At 42.8% G+C, this 14,678-nt stretch overlaps 1 protein-coding gene and 1 pseudogene across 2 annotated transcripts; both read left to right on the top strand.

The window, feature by feature from the left end:
- The first annotated feature begins 621 nt into the window (after positions 1-621).
- Positions 622-11,561, top strand: LOC125508430 (altered inheritance of mitochondria protein 3-like). 2 transcript variants are annotated; one of them, XM_048673146.1, is made up of 9 exons: positions 622-850; positions 3,971-4,219; positions 4,321-4,536; positions 4,627-6,664; positions 6,769-7,161; positions 7,304-7,608; positions 7,743-7,906; positions 7,990-8,102; positions 9,930-11,561. In XM_048673146.1, the coding sequence occupies exons 2-8, from the start codon at positions 4,013-4,015 to the stop codon at positions 8,060-8,062; spliced, it is 3,396 nt and encodes a 1,131-aa protein (XP_048529103.1). In that variant the 5' UTR covers positions 622-850; positions 3,971-4,012; the 3' UTR covers positions 8,063-8,102; positions 9,930-11,561. The 2 variants fall into 2 exon arrangements, with proteins under 2 accessions (XP_048529103.1, XP_048529102.1); XM_048673145.1 differs by lacking the exon at positions 9,930-11,561 and having other exon boundaries at positions 7,990-8,364.
- A 1,351-nt stretch (positions 11,562-12,912) lies between these two features.
- LOC125555826 lies at positions 12,913-13,573 on the top strand (annotated as a pseudogene).
- The last annotated feature ends 1,105 nt before the right edge of the window (positions 13,574-14,678 follow it).

Raw genomic sequence — 14,678 nt, 5'->3', positions numbered from 1 at the left:
ACTTCAAACACTCAAGACTCAACACTTTGAGCATTAGCTTTATCAAAATTAGAGTCATCTACATCCGTGACACAAGAGGTTTTAACTTTCATCAAAATTAGTGAAGCGACTTATTAAATGCAAAATCATATAAAATTATCCTATATCCTTGTATATACTTAAGAGAATCATCCTCACAAACTTATTTATCTCAATGTGTAATCATGTCACCTCATTATATACAATCATAAAATGAGATAAGACCCACCTTAACATGCAACCGTGCAAGAAAAAAAAAGAATAACCACAACATTCAACCATGCATGAGAAATGTTTTTATTCAGTTATTCTACTTATATTAAATAACTATTGTTACAACTATACATAATCAAATATTACAAGCCATATAGCTTTTATTTTGATTCTTATGTTATCAACCCAAGTTTTTATATCTTTCAATTCTCGCAGCACCGCACGGGATATTATGTACTACTCCCTTTCATCTATAAACCCTTTTTATATTTCTTTATATAGGGAGTAGTAGTTTTTCACGAGGGTGACCCTATTAAAACCTTTTACATAGAGAACCCTTGCAAAATCTAATATTCGTATTCTGGGGAGGCTGGCTTGGCGAACCAAAGGTAACCCTTGTACACCCAAATCCCTCCCACAGCACCGTCCCGGGGTCCGTCGCCGCCGAAACCCCTCCCCTCTTCTCCCTCCTCCTCCTACTCCATCACCACCACCACCACCGCCACCAAAGCGCTCCTGCCATCTCGAAGCGTGGCAACTAGTTTGTCTCGCGATCTCCCTCCCCAACCCCTTGTCCTGCTGCTGGGCTGGTGTGGTCGGGACGCGACTCCGTTTGCTGGTAAGGAAGCCCTAGCTTGTTCGTACTTTTGTGCGGGCGAGGAACAGCCGAATCAAACTAGACAAATCCCCTTTTAAGGATCGATGAGACGTTCGGGTGCACCCGCCCATGTTTTTCGATGCATATTTTCCTCAACGAATGCTACTTTTGTTTAGATCCCTAATCAATACCAAGTCATACTAGCTGTTTTATATATATTCAAGTAAACAAGTCGGGGATTCGTCCAAGGGAACCCCGTTTCCCCTGTTAAGTCCGACACTAGATATAGATTTCAGTTCTCCTTAGTGGATGCCGCCTTATGTGCACTAGATACATACTTGGTCCTTTTCATGTATATATGTTCACTGGCTTCACTGCCGCTGATGGCTTGATAGATTGCTTTATTGCTTTCGCATTTGTGAATTACTCCCTCCGTAAAGCATCGGTGTTGATGTGCGGATCATTGTTTATACTTACTTTTGATCTGCACCCTCTTTGTTTGCCTCTTGTGGGTGTGTTACCTCAATGTCAACATTACTCTTAGGGCATGTCTAGCTGCCAGTATTTTGCGTAGACGTTTGGTACATGACTATTGTTTTTTTTTTGGCTGGTGGTACCAAGCAATATCCAGCTTTTCATATAATGTAATTCACTAGTGTTGTTACTTTGACTCTTGGCATGTCGTTTCTACTCAGCCCGGTAACGTAGTTGGCTAGCTTCCTAACCCTCTTTCTGTTTCAGCTTTATAGTTTTGTTTGTTACTTTGATTCATTTAGTATGTTGTTTCTGTTCAGATTAGTAAGCCTCGATTAGTCGCATTAATTTAAGATGGAAATAGTTTAACTTCAGATCTAAGAATTTGTCTGTTGCTGGTGATACTCAAATTCACTCGGTGTGTCGTTTGTGCTATTATTTGTCACTAGCACAAATGCCCGTGCGTTGCAGCGGGGGAGGAATTTGACATGTCCACTTAAATGTCCATCAGCGCGGTATGATAACATCTGAATGGTGCCATGCAGCTGTGACACACACGCCGAACTCTAATATAAATGCATATATCGGTAAAAATTGCTCAAATAACAGGCATAAAAAGTTGAATTAATATATCTTTAAACATCAACTTGGCAGCCTATTTGCATGCAGCAGGATTTGCCTTATTTAGGATTTAACCCTTTCTATCATCGTTCCTTGGTCATGTAGGCATGTGTGAGTTTCCTCTGGCTAGTTTCCTAGCAAATCGTTCTTCTAATTTAACTTCCTACTAATAAGAGGATTTAATGGGTCCTCTCTCCCATCGTCCCATGCATAGAGAATGGAATTTATTTTTCGTTCTTCTAATTTCTTTCTTTCTTTCTTGCCGAATATATTTCTTTCTTCTAATTCTTTCCCTTCGTGCTCAAGGGCTCATAATAGCGGGATCTATTCTTTCTTTAAATCTTTTCCTCCCTTCCTTCACACAAGAAATTTATTCCTATATTTAATCCCACAGACGGCAACCCACTCCTTGAGGCGGCTTATTTATTTTATTTCATAGGCATATATAAATTGATGTGATAAGTTATAGGAAAGCGAGGTGGGACTATTCAATAACTGAGTATCTCCTGACTGTACTGCTGGGCCGGGCAATGGGTGAGGCCCAATAGACATCAGCCTGCGCGCTCGAAGAAAAAAAAACAGCAATTGAGAAAAACGGGTGAACTGACCAAAAAACTGGAGAAACACGCCTTCCGTTTTTTTAATAAAGTAGGTACAGACTATATTTATAGGCATGGGTGGTCCAAGCATCTCTCCAGCCGGGCTTTTGCCAGCTGTGCAACACTAGATTTTCATGAAAAAAAAGGTGGCATCCTGAGCACTTTGACTTGTGGTTTGCCCAGAGTTTAAAAAGTTCTGGTGTCCGCTACTGTTTATATAGGACCAATGAAATTTCAGTGTTAATGTTGTAGTCCTTCACTATTTGCATGGTTAGCATGGCAATTTTCAGCTTAAACAATATGTTTGATCATTATCAGTATCTTTGTTTCATCATGCATTTCTTCTGTGGAGATTAGCTATGTACTTTGCTAATTCTACCTACATTGATTACCTGCCATATGCCTGTCTGTTTTCTACCCTGTATAGTGGAAGCACATGTTGTATATGTGAACTGCTTATCATGCTAGCACATTAGGGATTTAGGGATACTGTTATGTAACTTGGTTATTTGGCAACATAACACCTGCTGAACTTCAAAGCTAACTGAATACGAGCCTAATGCATCATGCGCTGCACTGTATGTGTCACTCTTCTTATGGCTGTTAATCAGGCCATAGAGAGCCGGCAACAGAATTAGACATCCTCTATACTCTTTGCTTGGAGTCTGACCTACTGTTACTGAAGTAGCATTACCTTTTTAGTTCAGTTGGCCCTGATATTTTCTTATATAACTATGCGACAGTGTAGGTTCTTTATTAATTCTTACTGTGGTTTAAGATCGAGTTAGCTGTCAAGCTACTTTGGCTGCTAAGAGATAATCTACCAGATGTCTGTCTCTTGGACATGAAAATATTCATCTATCTAATTAGTTATGGCACGTTATGGTATAGGCATGTGTTCTATATCTCTACTGTATCGTGCTAGCATATTAGGGATTTGCGGGTACTCTTTGGTAACTTGGTTCATTAGCAAGCTTTGCCTTGTTCTGAACAAAGCAGCTACCGCACTTGATAGCTGAAAAATAAGCATGGCATATGGACCCACATGCAATACTTTAGGTGGCTTGCCTTTTATGGCTGTCCATCAAGCATTGATCATGGAGAGTGGTGACAATTAGATTACCCCTATATTCTTTGTCCTGATCCAGTATGGCTGTAAGCAGCTACACCTTTCGTATTTAGTTGACTTCTAATATTTGACTTGCTATTGTTAAAAAGACGACCCATTTCTTCAGCATTGTGCATCATTGACTAATCATTTTGTTTCTTTTTATCATGTTGTGTATGTGGTGGTGCCATGTGTTGATTACTTGTCTTCCTGTGAATGAAATTTTGTATTTGCTTCCTTTAGTAAAAGAGAATAATTGACATTTTTGTGTCCTCATTGGATTTCTGGCTTTAGCTCATACGTTTGAATGCATAACTTATGAAATTAGCATATGTGCAGGCATCAGAACCCTTACTGGATAGAAGTTAGTGAGGCCGGACAATGGGTTTCGATAATGAATGTATTCTGAATATACAAACTCTTCCTGGTGAATATTTTTGCCCTGTTTGTCGGACGCTCATATACCCCAACGAAGCTCTGCAAGCTCAGTGCACACATCTCTACTGCAAACCTTGCTTGGCTTATGTAGCAGCAACCACACAAGCCTGCCCTTATGATGGTTACTTAGTGACGGAAGCTGATTCCAAGGTATAGCCTCTTCTTAAGGGAGTGATTTGTGCACCGTACAGTGAGTTTAGTGTATTTGGAAGTAGAGCCCTCTTTGTTATAACCTGCTTTCAAATATGCAGCCTCTGGTGGATTCAAATAAATCACTTGCTGAGACAATTGGTAAAGTTACAGTACAATGCCTGTACAACAAGAGTGGTTGCCAATGGCAAGGAAACCTGTCTGAATGCAACACACATGGTACCGCTTGTGCCTATGGGAACTCGCCTGTTGTTTGTAACCGTTGTGGTACTCAGATTGTACATCGTCAAGTGCAAGAACATGCTCAGCTTTGTCCTGTATGTACATCATGTCTCAAAGTGATTTGTTCTACAAGTCAACTATTTCTCTATGCATTAATATTTTTGTACCGTTTTGTGTCTTTGCAGGGCGTGCAACCCCAAACACAACAGGCTGACGGTAGTCTGACACAGTCATCAGCTGCAACGACCCAGGCAGTCACCCAAGATCCTTCTGCAGTTTCCTCTGTGGCGCCTGTAGCAGCTCCTACAGCTGGAGCTGTTACAACTTCTGCACTGGCAACTGGTTCAGCTGGTGTGACCACAACAAGCACGGTTGCTGTGGCCCCTTTTGCAGGGGCACCTACTTATGCTACTCAAGGTCAAGCAGTTGCACCACAAATTCAAACAGCCGAGCAGTACCAGCAGCAGCTCCAGTACCACCAGTACTACCAGCAGCATTACCCTGGCTACAATCCCTACACCCAGCAGTATCAACAGTATGGCCAATACCAACAGTACACACAACCTCAAACGCAAGTGGCACCACAGAATGTTGCTCAAGTGCCTGCACAACCTGCTCCATATGCTCAGCCTCAATTCCTGCAGCCGCCACAGCCCCAACACATAGTGCCAAACCAGTCCCAGAATCCTCAACTCCAAGCACCAGCTGTTCAGCCACAGCCTCAGCAGAATCCACCATTGCATTCAGCGCCTCAAATTCCACAGATGCAACCACAAGGTGATGTACAACCTATAGCCCATACCCAAGTTTGTAATCAGCCATTTGCAATGCCTGCAACTCAAGCAATAGCCTCCCAGGTGCAGCCATATGTGCAACCTCATCCTCCACATCAACAGCAGGCTGTTGCCCAGCAACAACCGCAAATGCAGTACCCACCTCAGCAGCAACATCCTCAATCTCAGATGCAGCACCAGCATCCACAAGTGCGGCAGCAATCGTACCCACAACCTCATGTCTATCATCAGCCTCATCCAGTTGCACAATCTCAGAACCCTTCAGTACATGCGGTAGCAGGTCATCAATCATATTCGCAGCCTCAGCCAGCACATCAGATGGCACATGGTGCTGCAATCCAGCACCCTGTACATGCATCTCACCAACAGTTAGTTGGTCCTCAGCATCCTGCACTTGTACACCCTCCTCAGGGTCAATTTCCGTTGCAAGGTCAACAACCATCCATGCTGGCTCCTCAAGGTACTCAGCATACACCACAACATCAGCAACATGGGCATCAGGCTCAGCGGCCACCAATGCATCCCAGCATCCCTTCGCAGGCACCACCACAAGGATTTCCTCTTAACACACCTGTTCCTTCACAAACAAGTCAATCATACCAACAAGGAATGCACTCATCACAACAACAGATTCATCCTCAACCTTTCCAGCCCCATGGTCCACAATATATGCAGCAGCAGCATGTTCCAACCTCGACTAGCAGGTCTACGAGTTATGTTGCAACACCGCATCAGTTCCAAGAATCAGGAAAGTCAGAAAGTGCAGCTAATGCTAGTGGCAATGCTGAAGTAGGCGATAATACAAATGGAGGCAGTGAATATTCTGGCATAAAGCCAGAATATCTGGGTGATAAAAATGTGAATGGGGAGCAGAATGATTTTAGTAATATCAGAAAAAATGCGGTACAAACTGGCATTGCATTGGGCGTTGCAGATGGTTTAGACAAAGGCAAAGGAAAGGATGAGTCTGGTGGCCAGGAAAGTAATTCACAGTCTGAAGCTTCAAATATATCCAATGATCTTGAGAAAGGAGGATCATTGCAGCAGGCATCACAGAAAAGCCAGGGAGCACTGGGTTCCTATGCGCCCCCAGGCATGGGCCGACAGCGTCCTTCTGGACCTGATACCATGCTTACTCAGCATATGCTCCATCCTCCTGTGCCATGTACGCAAGCCCAGAAGAATCAAATGAGGCCACCTAGTCATAGTTTTCCAGAAAATGTCCGGCCTACAGTGCAGCAACAACTATATGGTGTATATCAATCTGAAATGGCACCAAGGGTGTTTGCACCAAACCTTCCGCGGCCTGCACCCACCATACCTGATGATGGCATGATTCGACCACCCATGGCTGGACCCTTGCCTGGACTTCATGACACAACTATGCCTCCTTTTGCTCCAGAAAATGTTGGCCGACCACATCCTGTTGGTAATTCTCTTGAATCAAATGCAAACACTTTTGAGTTTTCCATTTTAGGGACACTTGAGTTTTCTTTATTGTAAGCATCTTGACCAAAACTTCCTTCTGTTCAGGAATGAGAAATGGTGTCGGCGGAGAGCAACTAGGAAATTCCAGGGCTTTCCATGAAGAAGGGTTCAATACTTCACGGGAACATTTCAGGTCGTTGGGGCCACCATATCCTGGCAGATACAATGTCAACCCTAAAGATATTGAAGAGAATATGAAGCAATTTCCAGGGCCAACTCATCTTGATGATGACAGTTTTCAGAGAGGCCCAAGGCCTTTTGATGGTTTCGATTCATTACCAGGAAGGCCTCCATTCCCAAACAAGCCAGGCCCATATCCTATAGGCTTCCCTGAAGATTTGTCAAGGAAGCCCCATTCAATTGTTGGTCATCCTGACTTTGTGTCACCTGGTGAAGAATTTGGCCATCACAGGGTTGATGGAATGCCTAGAAACCCAGGTAAGGATTATAAGTTGATTCAAGGCTTGATTTGAAACTTCATCTTCAGCAAGTCTTCATGGGTTTAATGAATGAAGAGGAGCTTACTTGATCCTTTTCACAATTTTTCAATGGCTCTGTAATGGCTTCAAATGGTTTTCAGGTTCATTTGTTCAAGGGATGACAGCTGGTCCCGGAGGTCTTCGTAAGGACCAACTAGGCCCTGGCAACCTTCCAGGGAGTAGACAGCATGATTTTGACAATCTAGGGTTCCCTCATACACATTTCCACCCCGCTGATATTTTTCTTCCAAGAAATCTTCATGGTTCTGAACCCCTTGGGCATGGTCAATTGCATGGAATTGAACCTTCTGGCCACCGGTTCCAAGGACACGTACATCCAGATGATCCAAATTTTGATGACTATTCTCGACATGGTTTTCCACAAGAATCTGGCCGCTTCAGTTCGGTGGGTTATGGATGTTGAATTTATAAATTTATTTTCGTTTTTGTGTTTATTTCTGATGCATTATGAGTTTCTATATGCTATATACTTGATGTAGGAGTACCTATTAATCATTGAACTGCTGTTGTATTGTCCAGGGTGGTTTCTTCAGTAGTGGAGAAGTTGGTTGGTGCCGGATATGCATGTTTAACTGTGGGAGTGCAGAGGACCTTGGTCTACATGTGCATACAAGAGAACATCAGCAGCATGCAATGGACATTGTTCTGAAAATGAAGCATGATGTCGCGAAGCGACAGAAAATGTGAGTATATTTTTGCACTAATTTGAATTAGAACATCCTAGGTGAAACATTTCCTTGATTTGCAACTCTCGCCCATTTCTCAGGAATCCTGGAGGCCCCAAGTCATTAAACAAAAAAGTAGCCATGAAGGGCAACTTCCATGGAAATAGGCGTTAGACCTCCTGTTACATAGTTCAGCATTCGATGAGATTTCAAGGTAGGTATGGTGGTTGCATTTCCCCCCTCAAGTGCGACGCTTAGTTCAGTAGTTCAGTTAGTTGCTTTGCCCCCTGTCCTTCGCCAGGTCGCTAGTGCTGTTTGGATCTATTTGCGACCACTCAACTGAGACCTGTTTGCATTTGGGTTAAGGTAGTTCTGCATGCTTGGAATGGAATATTTAGTAGCCCCAAACTTCTGTTATTATATTGTATTGCACACTATTCATGCTTTTATGGTACTTTTTGTTGCTATTTTGGATATTCAATTCCTGTATTCTGACTCTGAGGATGCTTCTATTTCTGAGCGTGCAGCCTTCCAGTTTTGCATGTGTGATAGTAGTTGATAATAATGTACTATCTCCATTTCATTTTGTAAGGTGCATGCTGGTCTAGCATGAGATTTAGGAAGCAATTAATAGTAGAGGAAATGACCATGTTAGCCATGGTGTTATTGTCTTGAAAATATGAGATAATATTTCATAGCCATAGATGTGAAGTCATCCCTACATGAATCCCTCGTATTTTGAAAGGATATTGCAGAACACTGTTGGCCTTGTATTTTGAAATGGAAGGCGTACTTGACTTCCATGTATATCCACTAGGTAGACATGAGTTTTGTCGTTCTTACTGGGGCCTAAATATCACGTAGAATTGTTACACAAATGCTAAAAGGTAATACTGTATTTTGTAGAAACATAAGACTTCTGGTACATTTTATAATCTTTTAGGGCACTCCTGGCATGTAAAATTGTCACCAGTTTGCTTATGTTAAATTCTAGAAGATACCATCACCTTCTATTGAAATGAACCCTAAGATTATAGGCACTGCTCCAAATAAAGGCCATTGTGAAACCGCATTTGAAGGCCAGGCTGGTAGAAATGACAGCTTATATAGATATTGAATATGGTGTAGGGCGTTGTTTAGTAGAAATATGTGTACCCCCAGTCGACCACAGATTATAGCATGAAACATCTTAGGTTAAAACATTTAACAAGCATAGAATAGCCAATTTCCCCCTTTATGCTGCTTCCATGACCGATTGTTGGGAGTTGAATTTTTAGATTTTAGATGAATGATCTTTTAGATGCTTATTTTTCATTATATAAGTATGAATATAATTATCCGACTTGTATTGTTTATCTTGTAAACACTAAATGGTGGGGTGATTATTCGTGTACTACTGATTGTTTTTTGGAACATTGATCCTAACTATAGGTATCATTTTTTATTCGTGAGATATATTAGCAATTTGCTAATTGGTAATCACTTATTGGAGAGCCTGCTACATTAATAATTGAAGTGTTGAATTCGCCATGTCACTTCGTTGATTGGTTGGCATGCAAATTCCGTAATTAGCAGACATGTGACATAATACAGATACCGGGTATTAACATGAATGCACGTTGGGGGTGGTCTAATTGAAAGGATTCACGCCTAACATTTGTGGGCATTGCAGCTCAAAGGCTAAAAAGAAAACAAAGGCGAAATCCTTATACTTGGTTTTGAGGTATATTCAGCTAGCTAGCTTGGTTATATGTAGAATTGTTGATACAAATACAAGAACAGTTATTTGTAGATAATTGCCCAGTTCTTAAAAATAGCGAGACATGTTCTTGGTCTGACTATCATAACTATGGGTGGAGAACGTCATTTTATTATAACTTATGGACACTAGGCGCCCTTAGTAGTATCATTTTAAGTTTTTGATATGATGGTCAACTATTGGCATACAATAAGTTTCCTTGGCAATAGCCTTTTCTGGATGTGCTTCATCCAATGTGAATATTGAATGATATGTTTTTGTTGTTGTCTGTTTGCTAAGCAGAAATTGACAAGTTTAAGAAATTCCATGCGAGGGCTCCATGTTCATACGATCATACTTGCATGCTTTCCTGAAGGCGGTAAGGATAGATATGCATTGAGCTTTTCTTACGAAGTGTTTTACATTTTCCACAGATTTGTGGCCAAGATATATAAACTGATCATGCCTGTCTCAATTTCTCAATTTCTTAAACAAATGCTATTTGATGCGTGTTGTGCTTTTAGATCTTTGTAGTTGTAGGACATGACATGATATTGCATGAAAATTGCACCTTAGTGTACTTGTAAAACTTGGCTTGGACTAGCTGATCGCATAGACACAGAAGTTTGTTATAGAGATTACCTTTATGAGTTTAGTGCTTGTTTTGGCAAGCATCTGAAATCACCTGTGTGTTTTATGGGGTTGTTATTAGTATCCAACAAGTCCTACTTATGTGGTATGTTTTGTCTAGAAAATTAACTTTATAGAAGTTAAGATGGGTCCTAAGGAAGCACGGCAAGCCACTATTGTGGTTGTGCATCATATGCCTAGCCACAAAGTTCAAACTTGCTTAAGTGGGGCAAAATTCGACAACAATTCTAATAGCCCCAACCCTCAAACCAAGTTGTTGTAAAGTATAGTTGAACTTTGTTTGACTTGCACTTGCATCTGCATGTGAGTTTGATAACAACTTATTTAAATAGGTTCAACGGCTATTTATGTGCAACTCTTTGTTGCCTTAAATTTCCCACTATTTAGTATCATCACATAAAATTATGGCGATCAACTACACACTATACTTTCATAGTTGTACGTTTGATGCAATGGTTTTCTGTTATTTTGTAATATTTGTGTCCCATATTAAAAAATATACAAATGACATGCATTTCGTTCAGTTTGGAAATGACCCAATATTCGTGAAAATATGTCTCTTTTGTTGTGTACGAAATCAGAAAACCTTAAAATTGCGAATAAAAGTCCAGTTGGAAACCCTCCTACTGGACTTTCATTTGCAATTGTCATAAGGCTACAATACATTTACAACTTAATGTTTTGTGGACGACCACATAACGTTTTGTGGTAGTTCTGCAAATTATATTTATGGATAATTTCAAAACTTAGCGCAACCAAGGAGCATGCTTTGCTTTTAGTGTCTAAGTGGTATGTGTTGCGACCACTTCCCTAAATTTATCATATCTTGTGCTACAACTTTTGAAGTATTTAGCACCCTACTGGGTATTCATAGTGAATGCGCTGAAAGCCTGAAAAACACTTCTAGTGTTGGTAAATGCAATGCTCTCGAATATCACCATCCCTGGCTAAAAATAATGTTGTGCCCCCTTGTTTTATCATCTGATGTATTACGTACAAATTTGTTTATGTAGCATTGTTACGACCACTAGTTTTTTTTTTCCTTCCTGGTATCTTTGTTGTACTGCTAAAAATTCGGCTATGAACTCCTTTGGAGTTATTTGTCAGACTTTGTAGCTAGGGATTATTGTGTTGTGAATTGTAAGAGCATCTGCAAGTTAGGTGAATATGGTGACCAAAAAAGAATTCTAGATATCGGAGAGAATTAGTGGAAAATCTTTTTTATTATCTTCTTGAACATCTAGCCTTACATAAAGCTTAGCTTCCTTCTATCTCTTTGTACGGTGCTTTTCCACTTGATACAATTTGTATTTTTCATCAAATAAAATGATTTAAACATTATGGTCATGCATTACATAATTTTACACATAATATTTGAAATTCGTCCAAATTGAACATAGTAGTTCTAAATGACACAAACATGACATAAGCTCAATTATAACCCAACTTAGATGGTTGTAAACTTGATACAATATAGATACTTCTTAACTAATCCAAAATAGACTTTTCTAATAAAGCAAACACGAGATAAACGAGCATCATTCTTGTTGGAGGGTGAAATCTCTACTAAGCCATCGATTCGGCGGCTAAACACCACACTACCGATTTGTTCTTCCATGCTCCTTCTCAGATTCAGGCGAGTTGACGTAGTGTTGCATTATGTTAAACACTGATGGCAGTGCAGCGGTAGTGCTAAGGTAGGAAGGTCGGGCATGATGACTCGCGAGATGTCTTGGAGGAGCCGGGGTTACCTCCGAGGTTAAGCCATGATCTAAAAAGGAGGCATGACAAATCATAAATCAAATCTGTTGGAGCACCGTTTTAAATCTTTTCTCCTTTTTGGGATAGCGAACGGATTTACCAACTTGTTGGAGATGCTATGAGCACTTGCTCGAGCCTTAAACGAGCTTGGGCTGTTGGCTCGCTTGAACGCATAAAGCGCGTTAGATCCAGCTTTAACTGAGCCATGGCATGTACCGTCATTACTCAGCACTTTTTTTTGCCATGTACCGTCATTACTCAGCACTTTTTTTTTGCGTCAATCTGTAAGATGTAAGAGCATCTCCAATAAATGGTCCAAATGTAAAAATAATTAACTTTTGGACCATTTGGGGCAAAAAAACGCTGCTTCAACAGACAGTCCATATGTAAAAAAATTTGGACCGTGGCCTTCCCGTGATGTAAAATGCAACACCTCGCGATGCAAATATACATCACGAGATGCATCTGGTTCAAAACCAGCCGCCGCCCGCGAACGCCCAACCGCCATTTCATTTCTGTTCCTGCTCGCCTGCCCGTGACCTCTCGTCCGTTGTCGCCCCGCCGCCTCCACACCCCGCCGCTGCCCCGCCGCACGCCGCCTGCATCAGATCCGGCGCCGCCCCGCCCCTCGCCGCTGTTTCCACGCCGCCCCCGCCGCCCGCCGCTGTTTCCACGCCGCGCGTCGCCCGCCCGCCCCGTCGACCACCGCCCCGCAGCTCCGCCACTGCTCCGTCCGCCACCGCCCCGCCCGCCACCGCCGCCCTGCAGCACCGCCCCGCCCGGCTCCGTCCGCCACCGCTCCGGCCGCACGCCGCCCTGCAGCACCGCCCCGCCCGGCTCCGTCCGCCACCGCTCCGGCCGCACGCCGCTCCCGATGGCGCCGAAGAAGACGCCGAAGGGCAAGTCGGGCTTCTTCAGCGTGAGGCAGAAGCCCTCCGGCAACTAGGGTGTGGAGTTCTCCGACGTCGGAAGGCGTTGGTGGATCGACACGTACCCCTCCGCCCACGAGGCCGCGCGTGCCTACGACGTGGCGGTGTGGCGTGCCGAGAGGCCTCGGTTGCACCTCAACTTTCCAGAGATCGAGAGTCGGGCGGAAGCGGAGATGCTTGTGCCGCAGGGCATCAACATGAAGGAGATCACGACGAAGAAGAAGAAGAAGACGAAGAAGCCGTCGGTTGTCGTCAGTGCTGGCGAGACAGATGAGGAGGCGATGGCGAGGTTTGCTCGGGAGCATCCGGAGTACGTCCAGTCCGAGATGGAGTACTACTGGAAGCGTGAGGCGGATCAGAAGAAGAAGGGGCCGAAGAAGGAGGATGAGGTCGGTCCCTCGATGGTGATCCCCATCGAGTCCTCTTCCGAGGAGGATTGGGCAGACTTCTCGGAGGAGGAGGAGGAGGAGGGGTGCGACGACCCGACGAAGGAGTTCTGGGAGCAGTTCCGTAGCTCCGATGAGGAGTAGTTTATCTAGTAGTTTGAATAAGTAGTAGTTGAAGTTGATGTATGAAACTATGTTGAATTTGATGTTTGAACTATGTTGAATGGACTAGTAGTACTCCCTCCTTCCATCTATATAAGGCCTAATGCGTTTTCCGAGGCTATTTTGACCAAATGTTAGATTAATAATATATGACATGCAGCTTACACAAAGCACACCGTCGAATTCGTATGTGAAAGAAACTTTTAATGATATAATTTTTACATTATGCATGTCATGTACTATTAATCTTATCAATAGTCAAAGGCGGTCTTGAAAAACGCATTAGGCCCTATATAGATGGAAAGATGGAGTATGTCGTTTTACATCTTCATTTTGGACCATCTATTAGAGTTGCTCTTTTGGACCATCAATTTGGATCATCTGTTGGAGTTGAGCTTTTTTCGAAGCTTCAAAACACACTTTTTGACGGTCCAAATTTCACATCTCCGTTTTAGACCGTCAAATTTTGGACCATTTATTGGAGATGCTCTAAGCGATGAACCGTGTGTTGCATGAGTAAGTGCAACTTCGCATCATGGCAAGAACACCAATGGCGAGGCTCGTCGAGTTATGCTTCTATGAAATTTGGTCGTGAGGATTGACACTTCCAGAACACCTAACGAAGGGAGGGAATAGATGAATTGTTTCTTCCCACCACCTGCTCCAGTGACCTAGCGACAAAGGTGGTGGCCCCTTCACTCTTCTCCCCGATGAGACCGCGAGCCTCCTCTCCCTTCGTTTGTCACTTCGGCGACGTGAGGGGGCGGGGACCGCATGGCTTTGGTATGATGGTGGTAGGTGTTAGAGTAAAACGAGATTGAAAGCGAAAGGACAATCGGTCCTGGTTTTCATTGATTCTCAAGTATATATACATATGGAAGAGGTGGGAAGAAGATGTGTCTGTTCGGAGGCATGCCTCCCTCCAGAACAGATGCCTGTTGGCAATAGAAAGAGAGAAGGGACGTGATTGTTCGGGGTTGGACACACCCATTTTCTAATGACTATTCATTAATTAATTCCCAACACTCACCCTTGTACAACACCGCTCCTTGAATGTTTCATCATTGAAAACATCTTGTACATTGATCTTCCATCTTGAGAATCTTCCATATAATCTTAAGAGTCTCCCTCAAAAACCCACTGGGAAAAATATAAGGAGAATA

Source organism: Triticum urartu, chromosome 5 (assembly GCF_003073215.2).
Source record: "Triticum urartu cultivar G1812 chromosome 5, Tu2.1, whole genome shotgun sequence".
In the NCBI taxonomy this organism is placed as follows: Eukaryota; Viridiplantae; Streptophyta; class Magnoliopsida; order Poales; family Poaceae; genus Triticum; species Triticum urartu.
This window is presented reverse-complemented; position numbering and strand designations above follow the sequence as displayed.

Excerpts from the sequence above, each read along its gene's own strand:
- LOC125508430 (XM_048673146.1), top strand. The coding sequence starts at position 4,013 with ATGGGTTTCGATAATGAATGTATTCTGAATATACAAACTCTTCCTGGT. Across the intron at positions 4,537-4,626 it reads AACATGCTCAGCTTTGTCCT|GGCGTGCAACCCCAAACACA; the intron begins GTATGTACATCA and ends GTGTCTTTGCAG. Across the intron at positions 7,609-7,742 it reads AATCTGGCCGCTTCAGTTCG|GGTGGTTTCTTCAGTAGTGG; the intron begins GTGGGTTATGGA and ends TGTATTGTCCAG.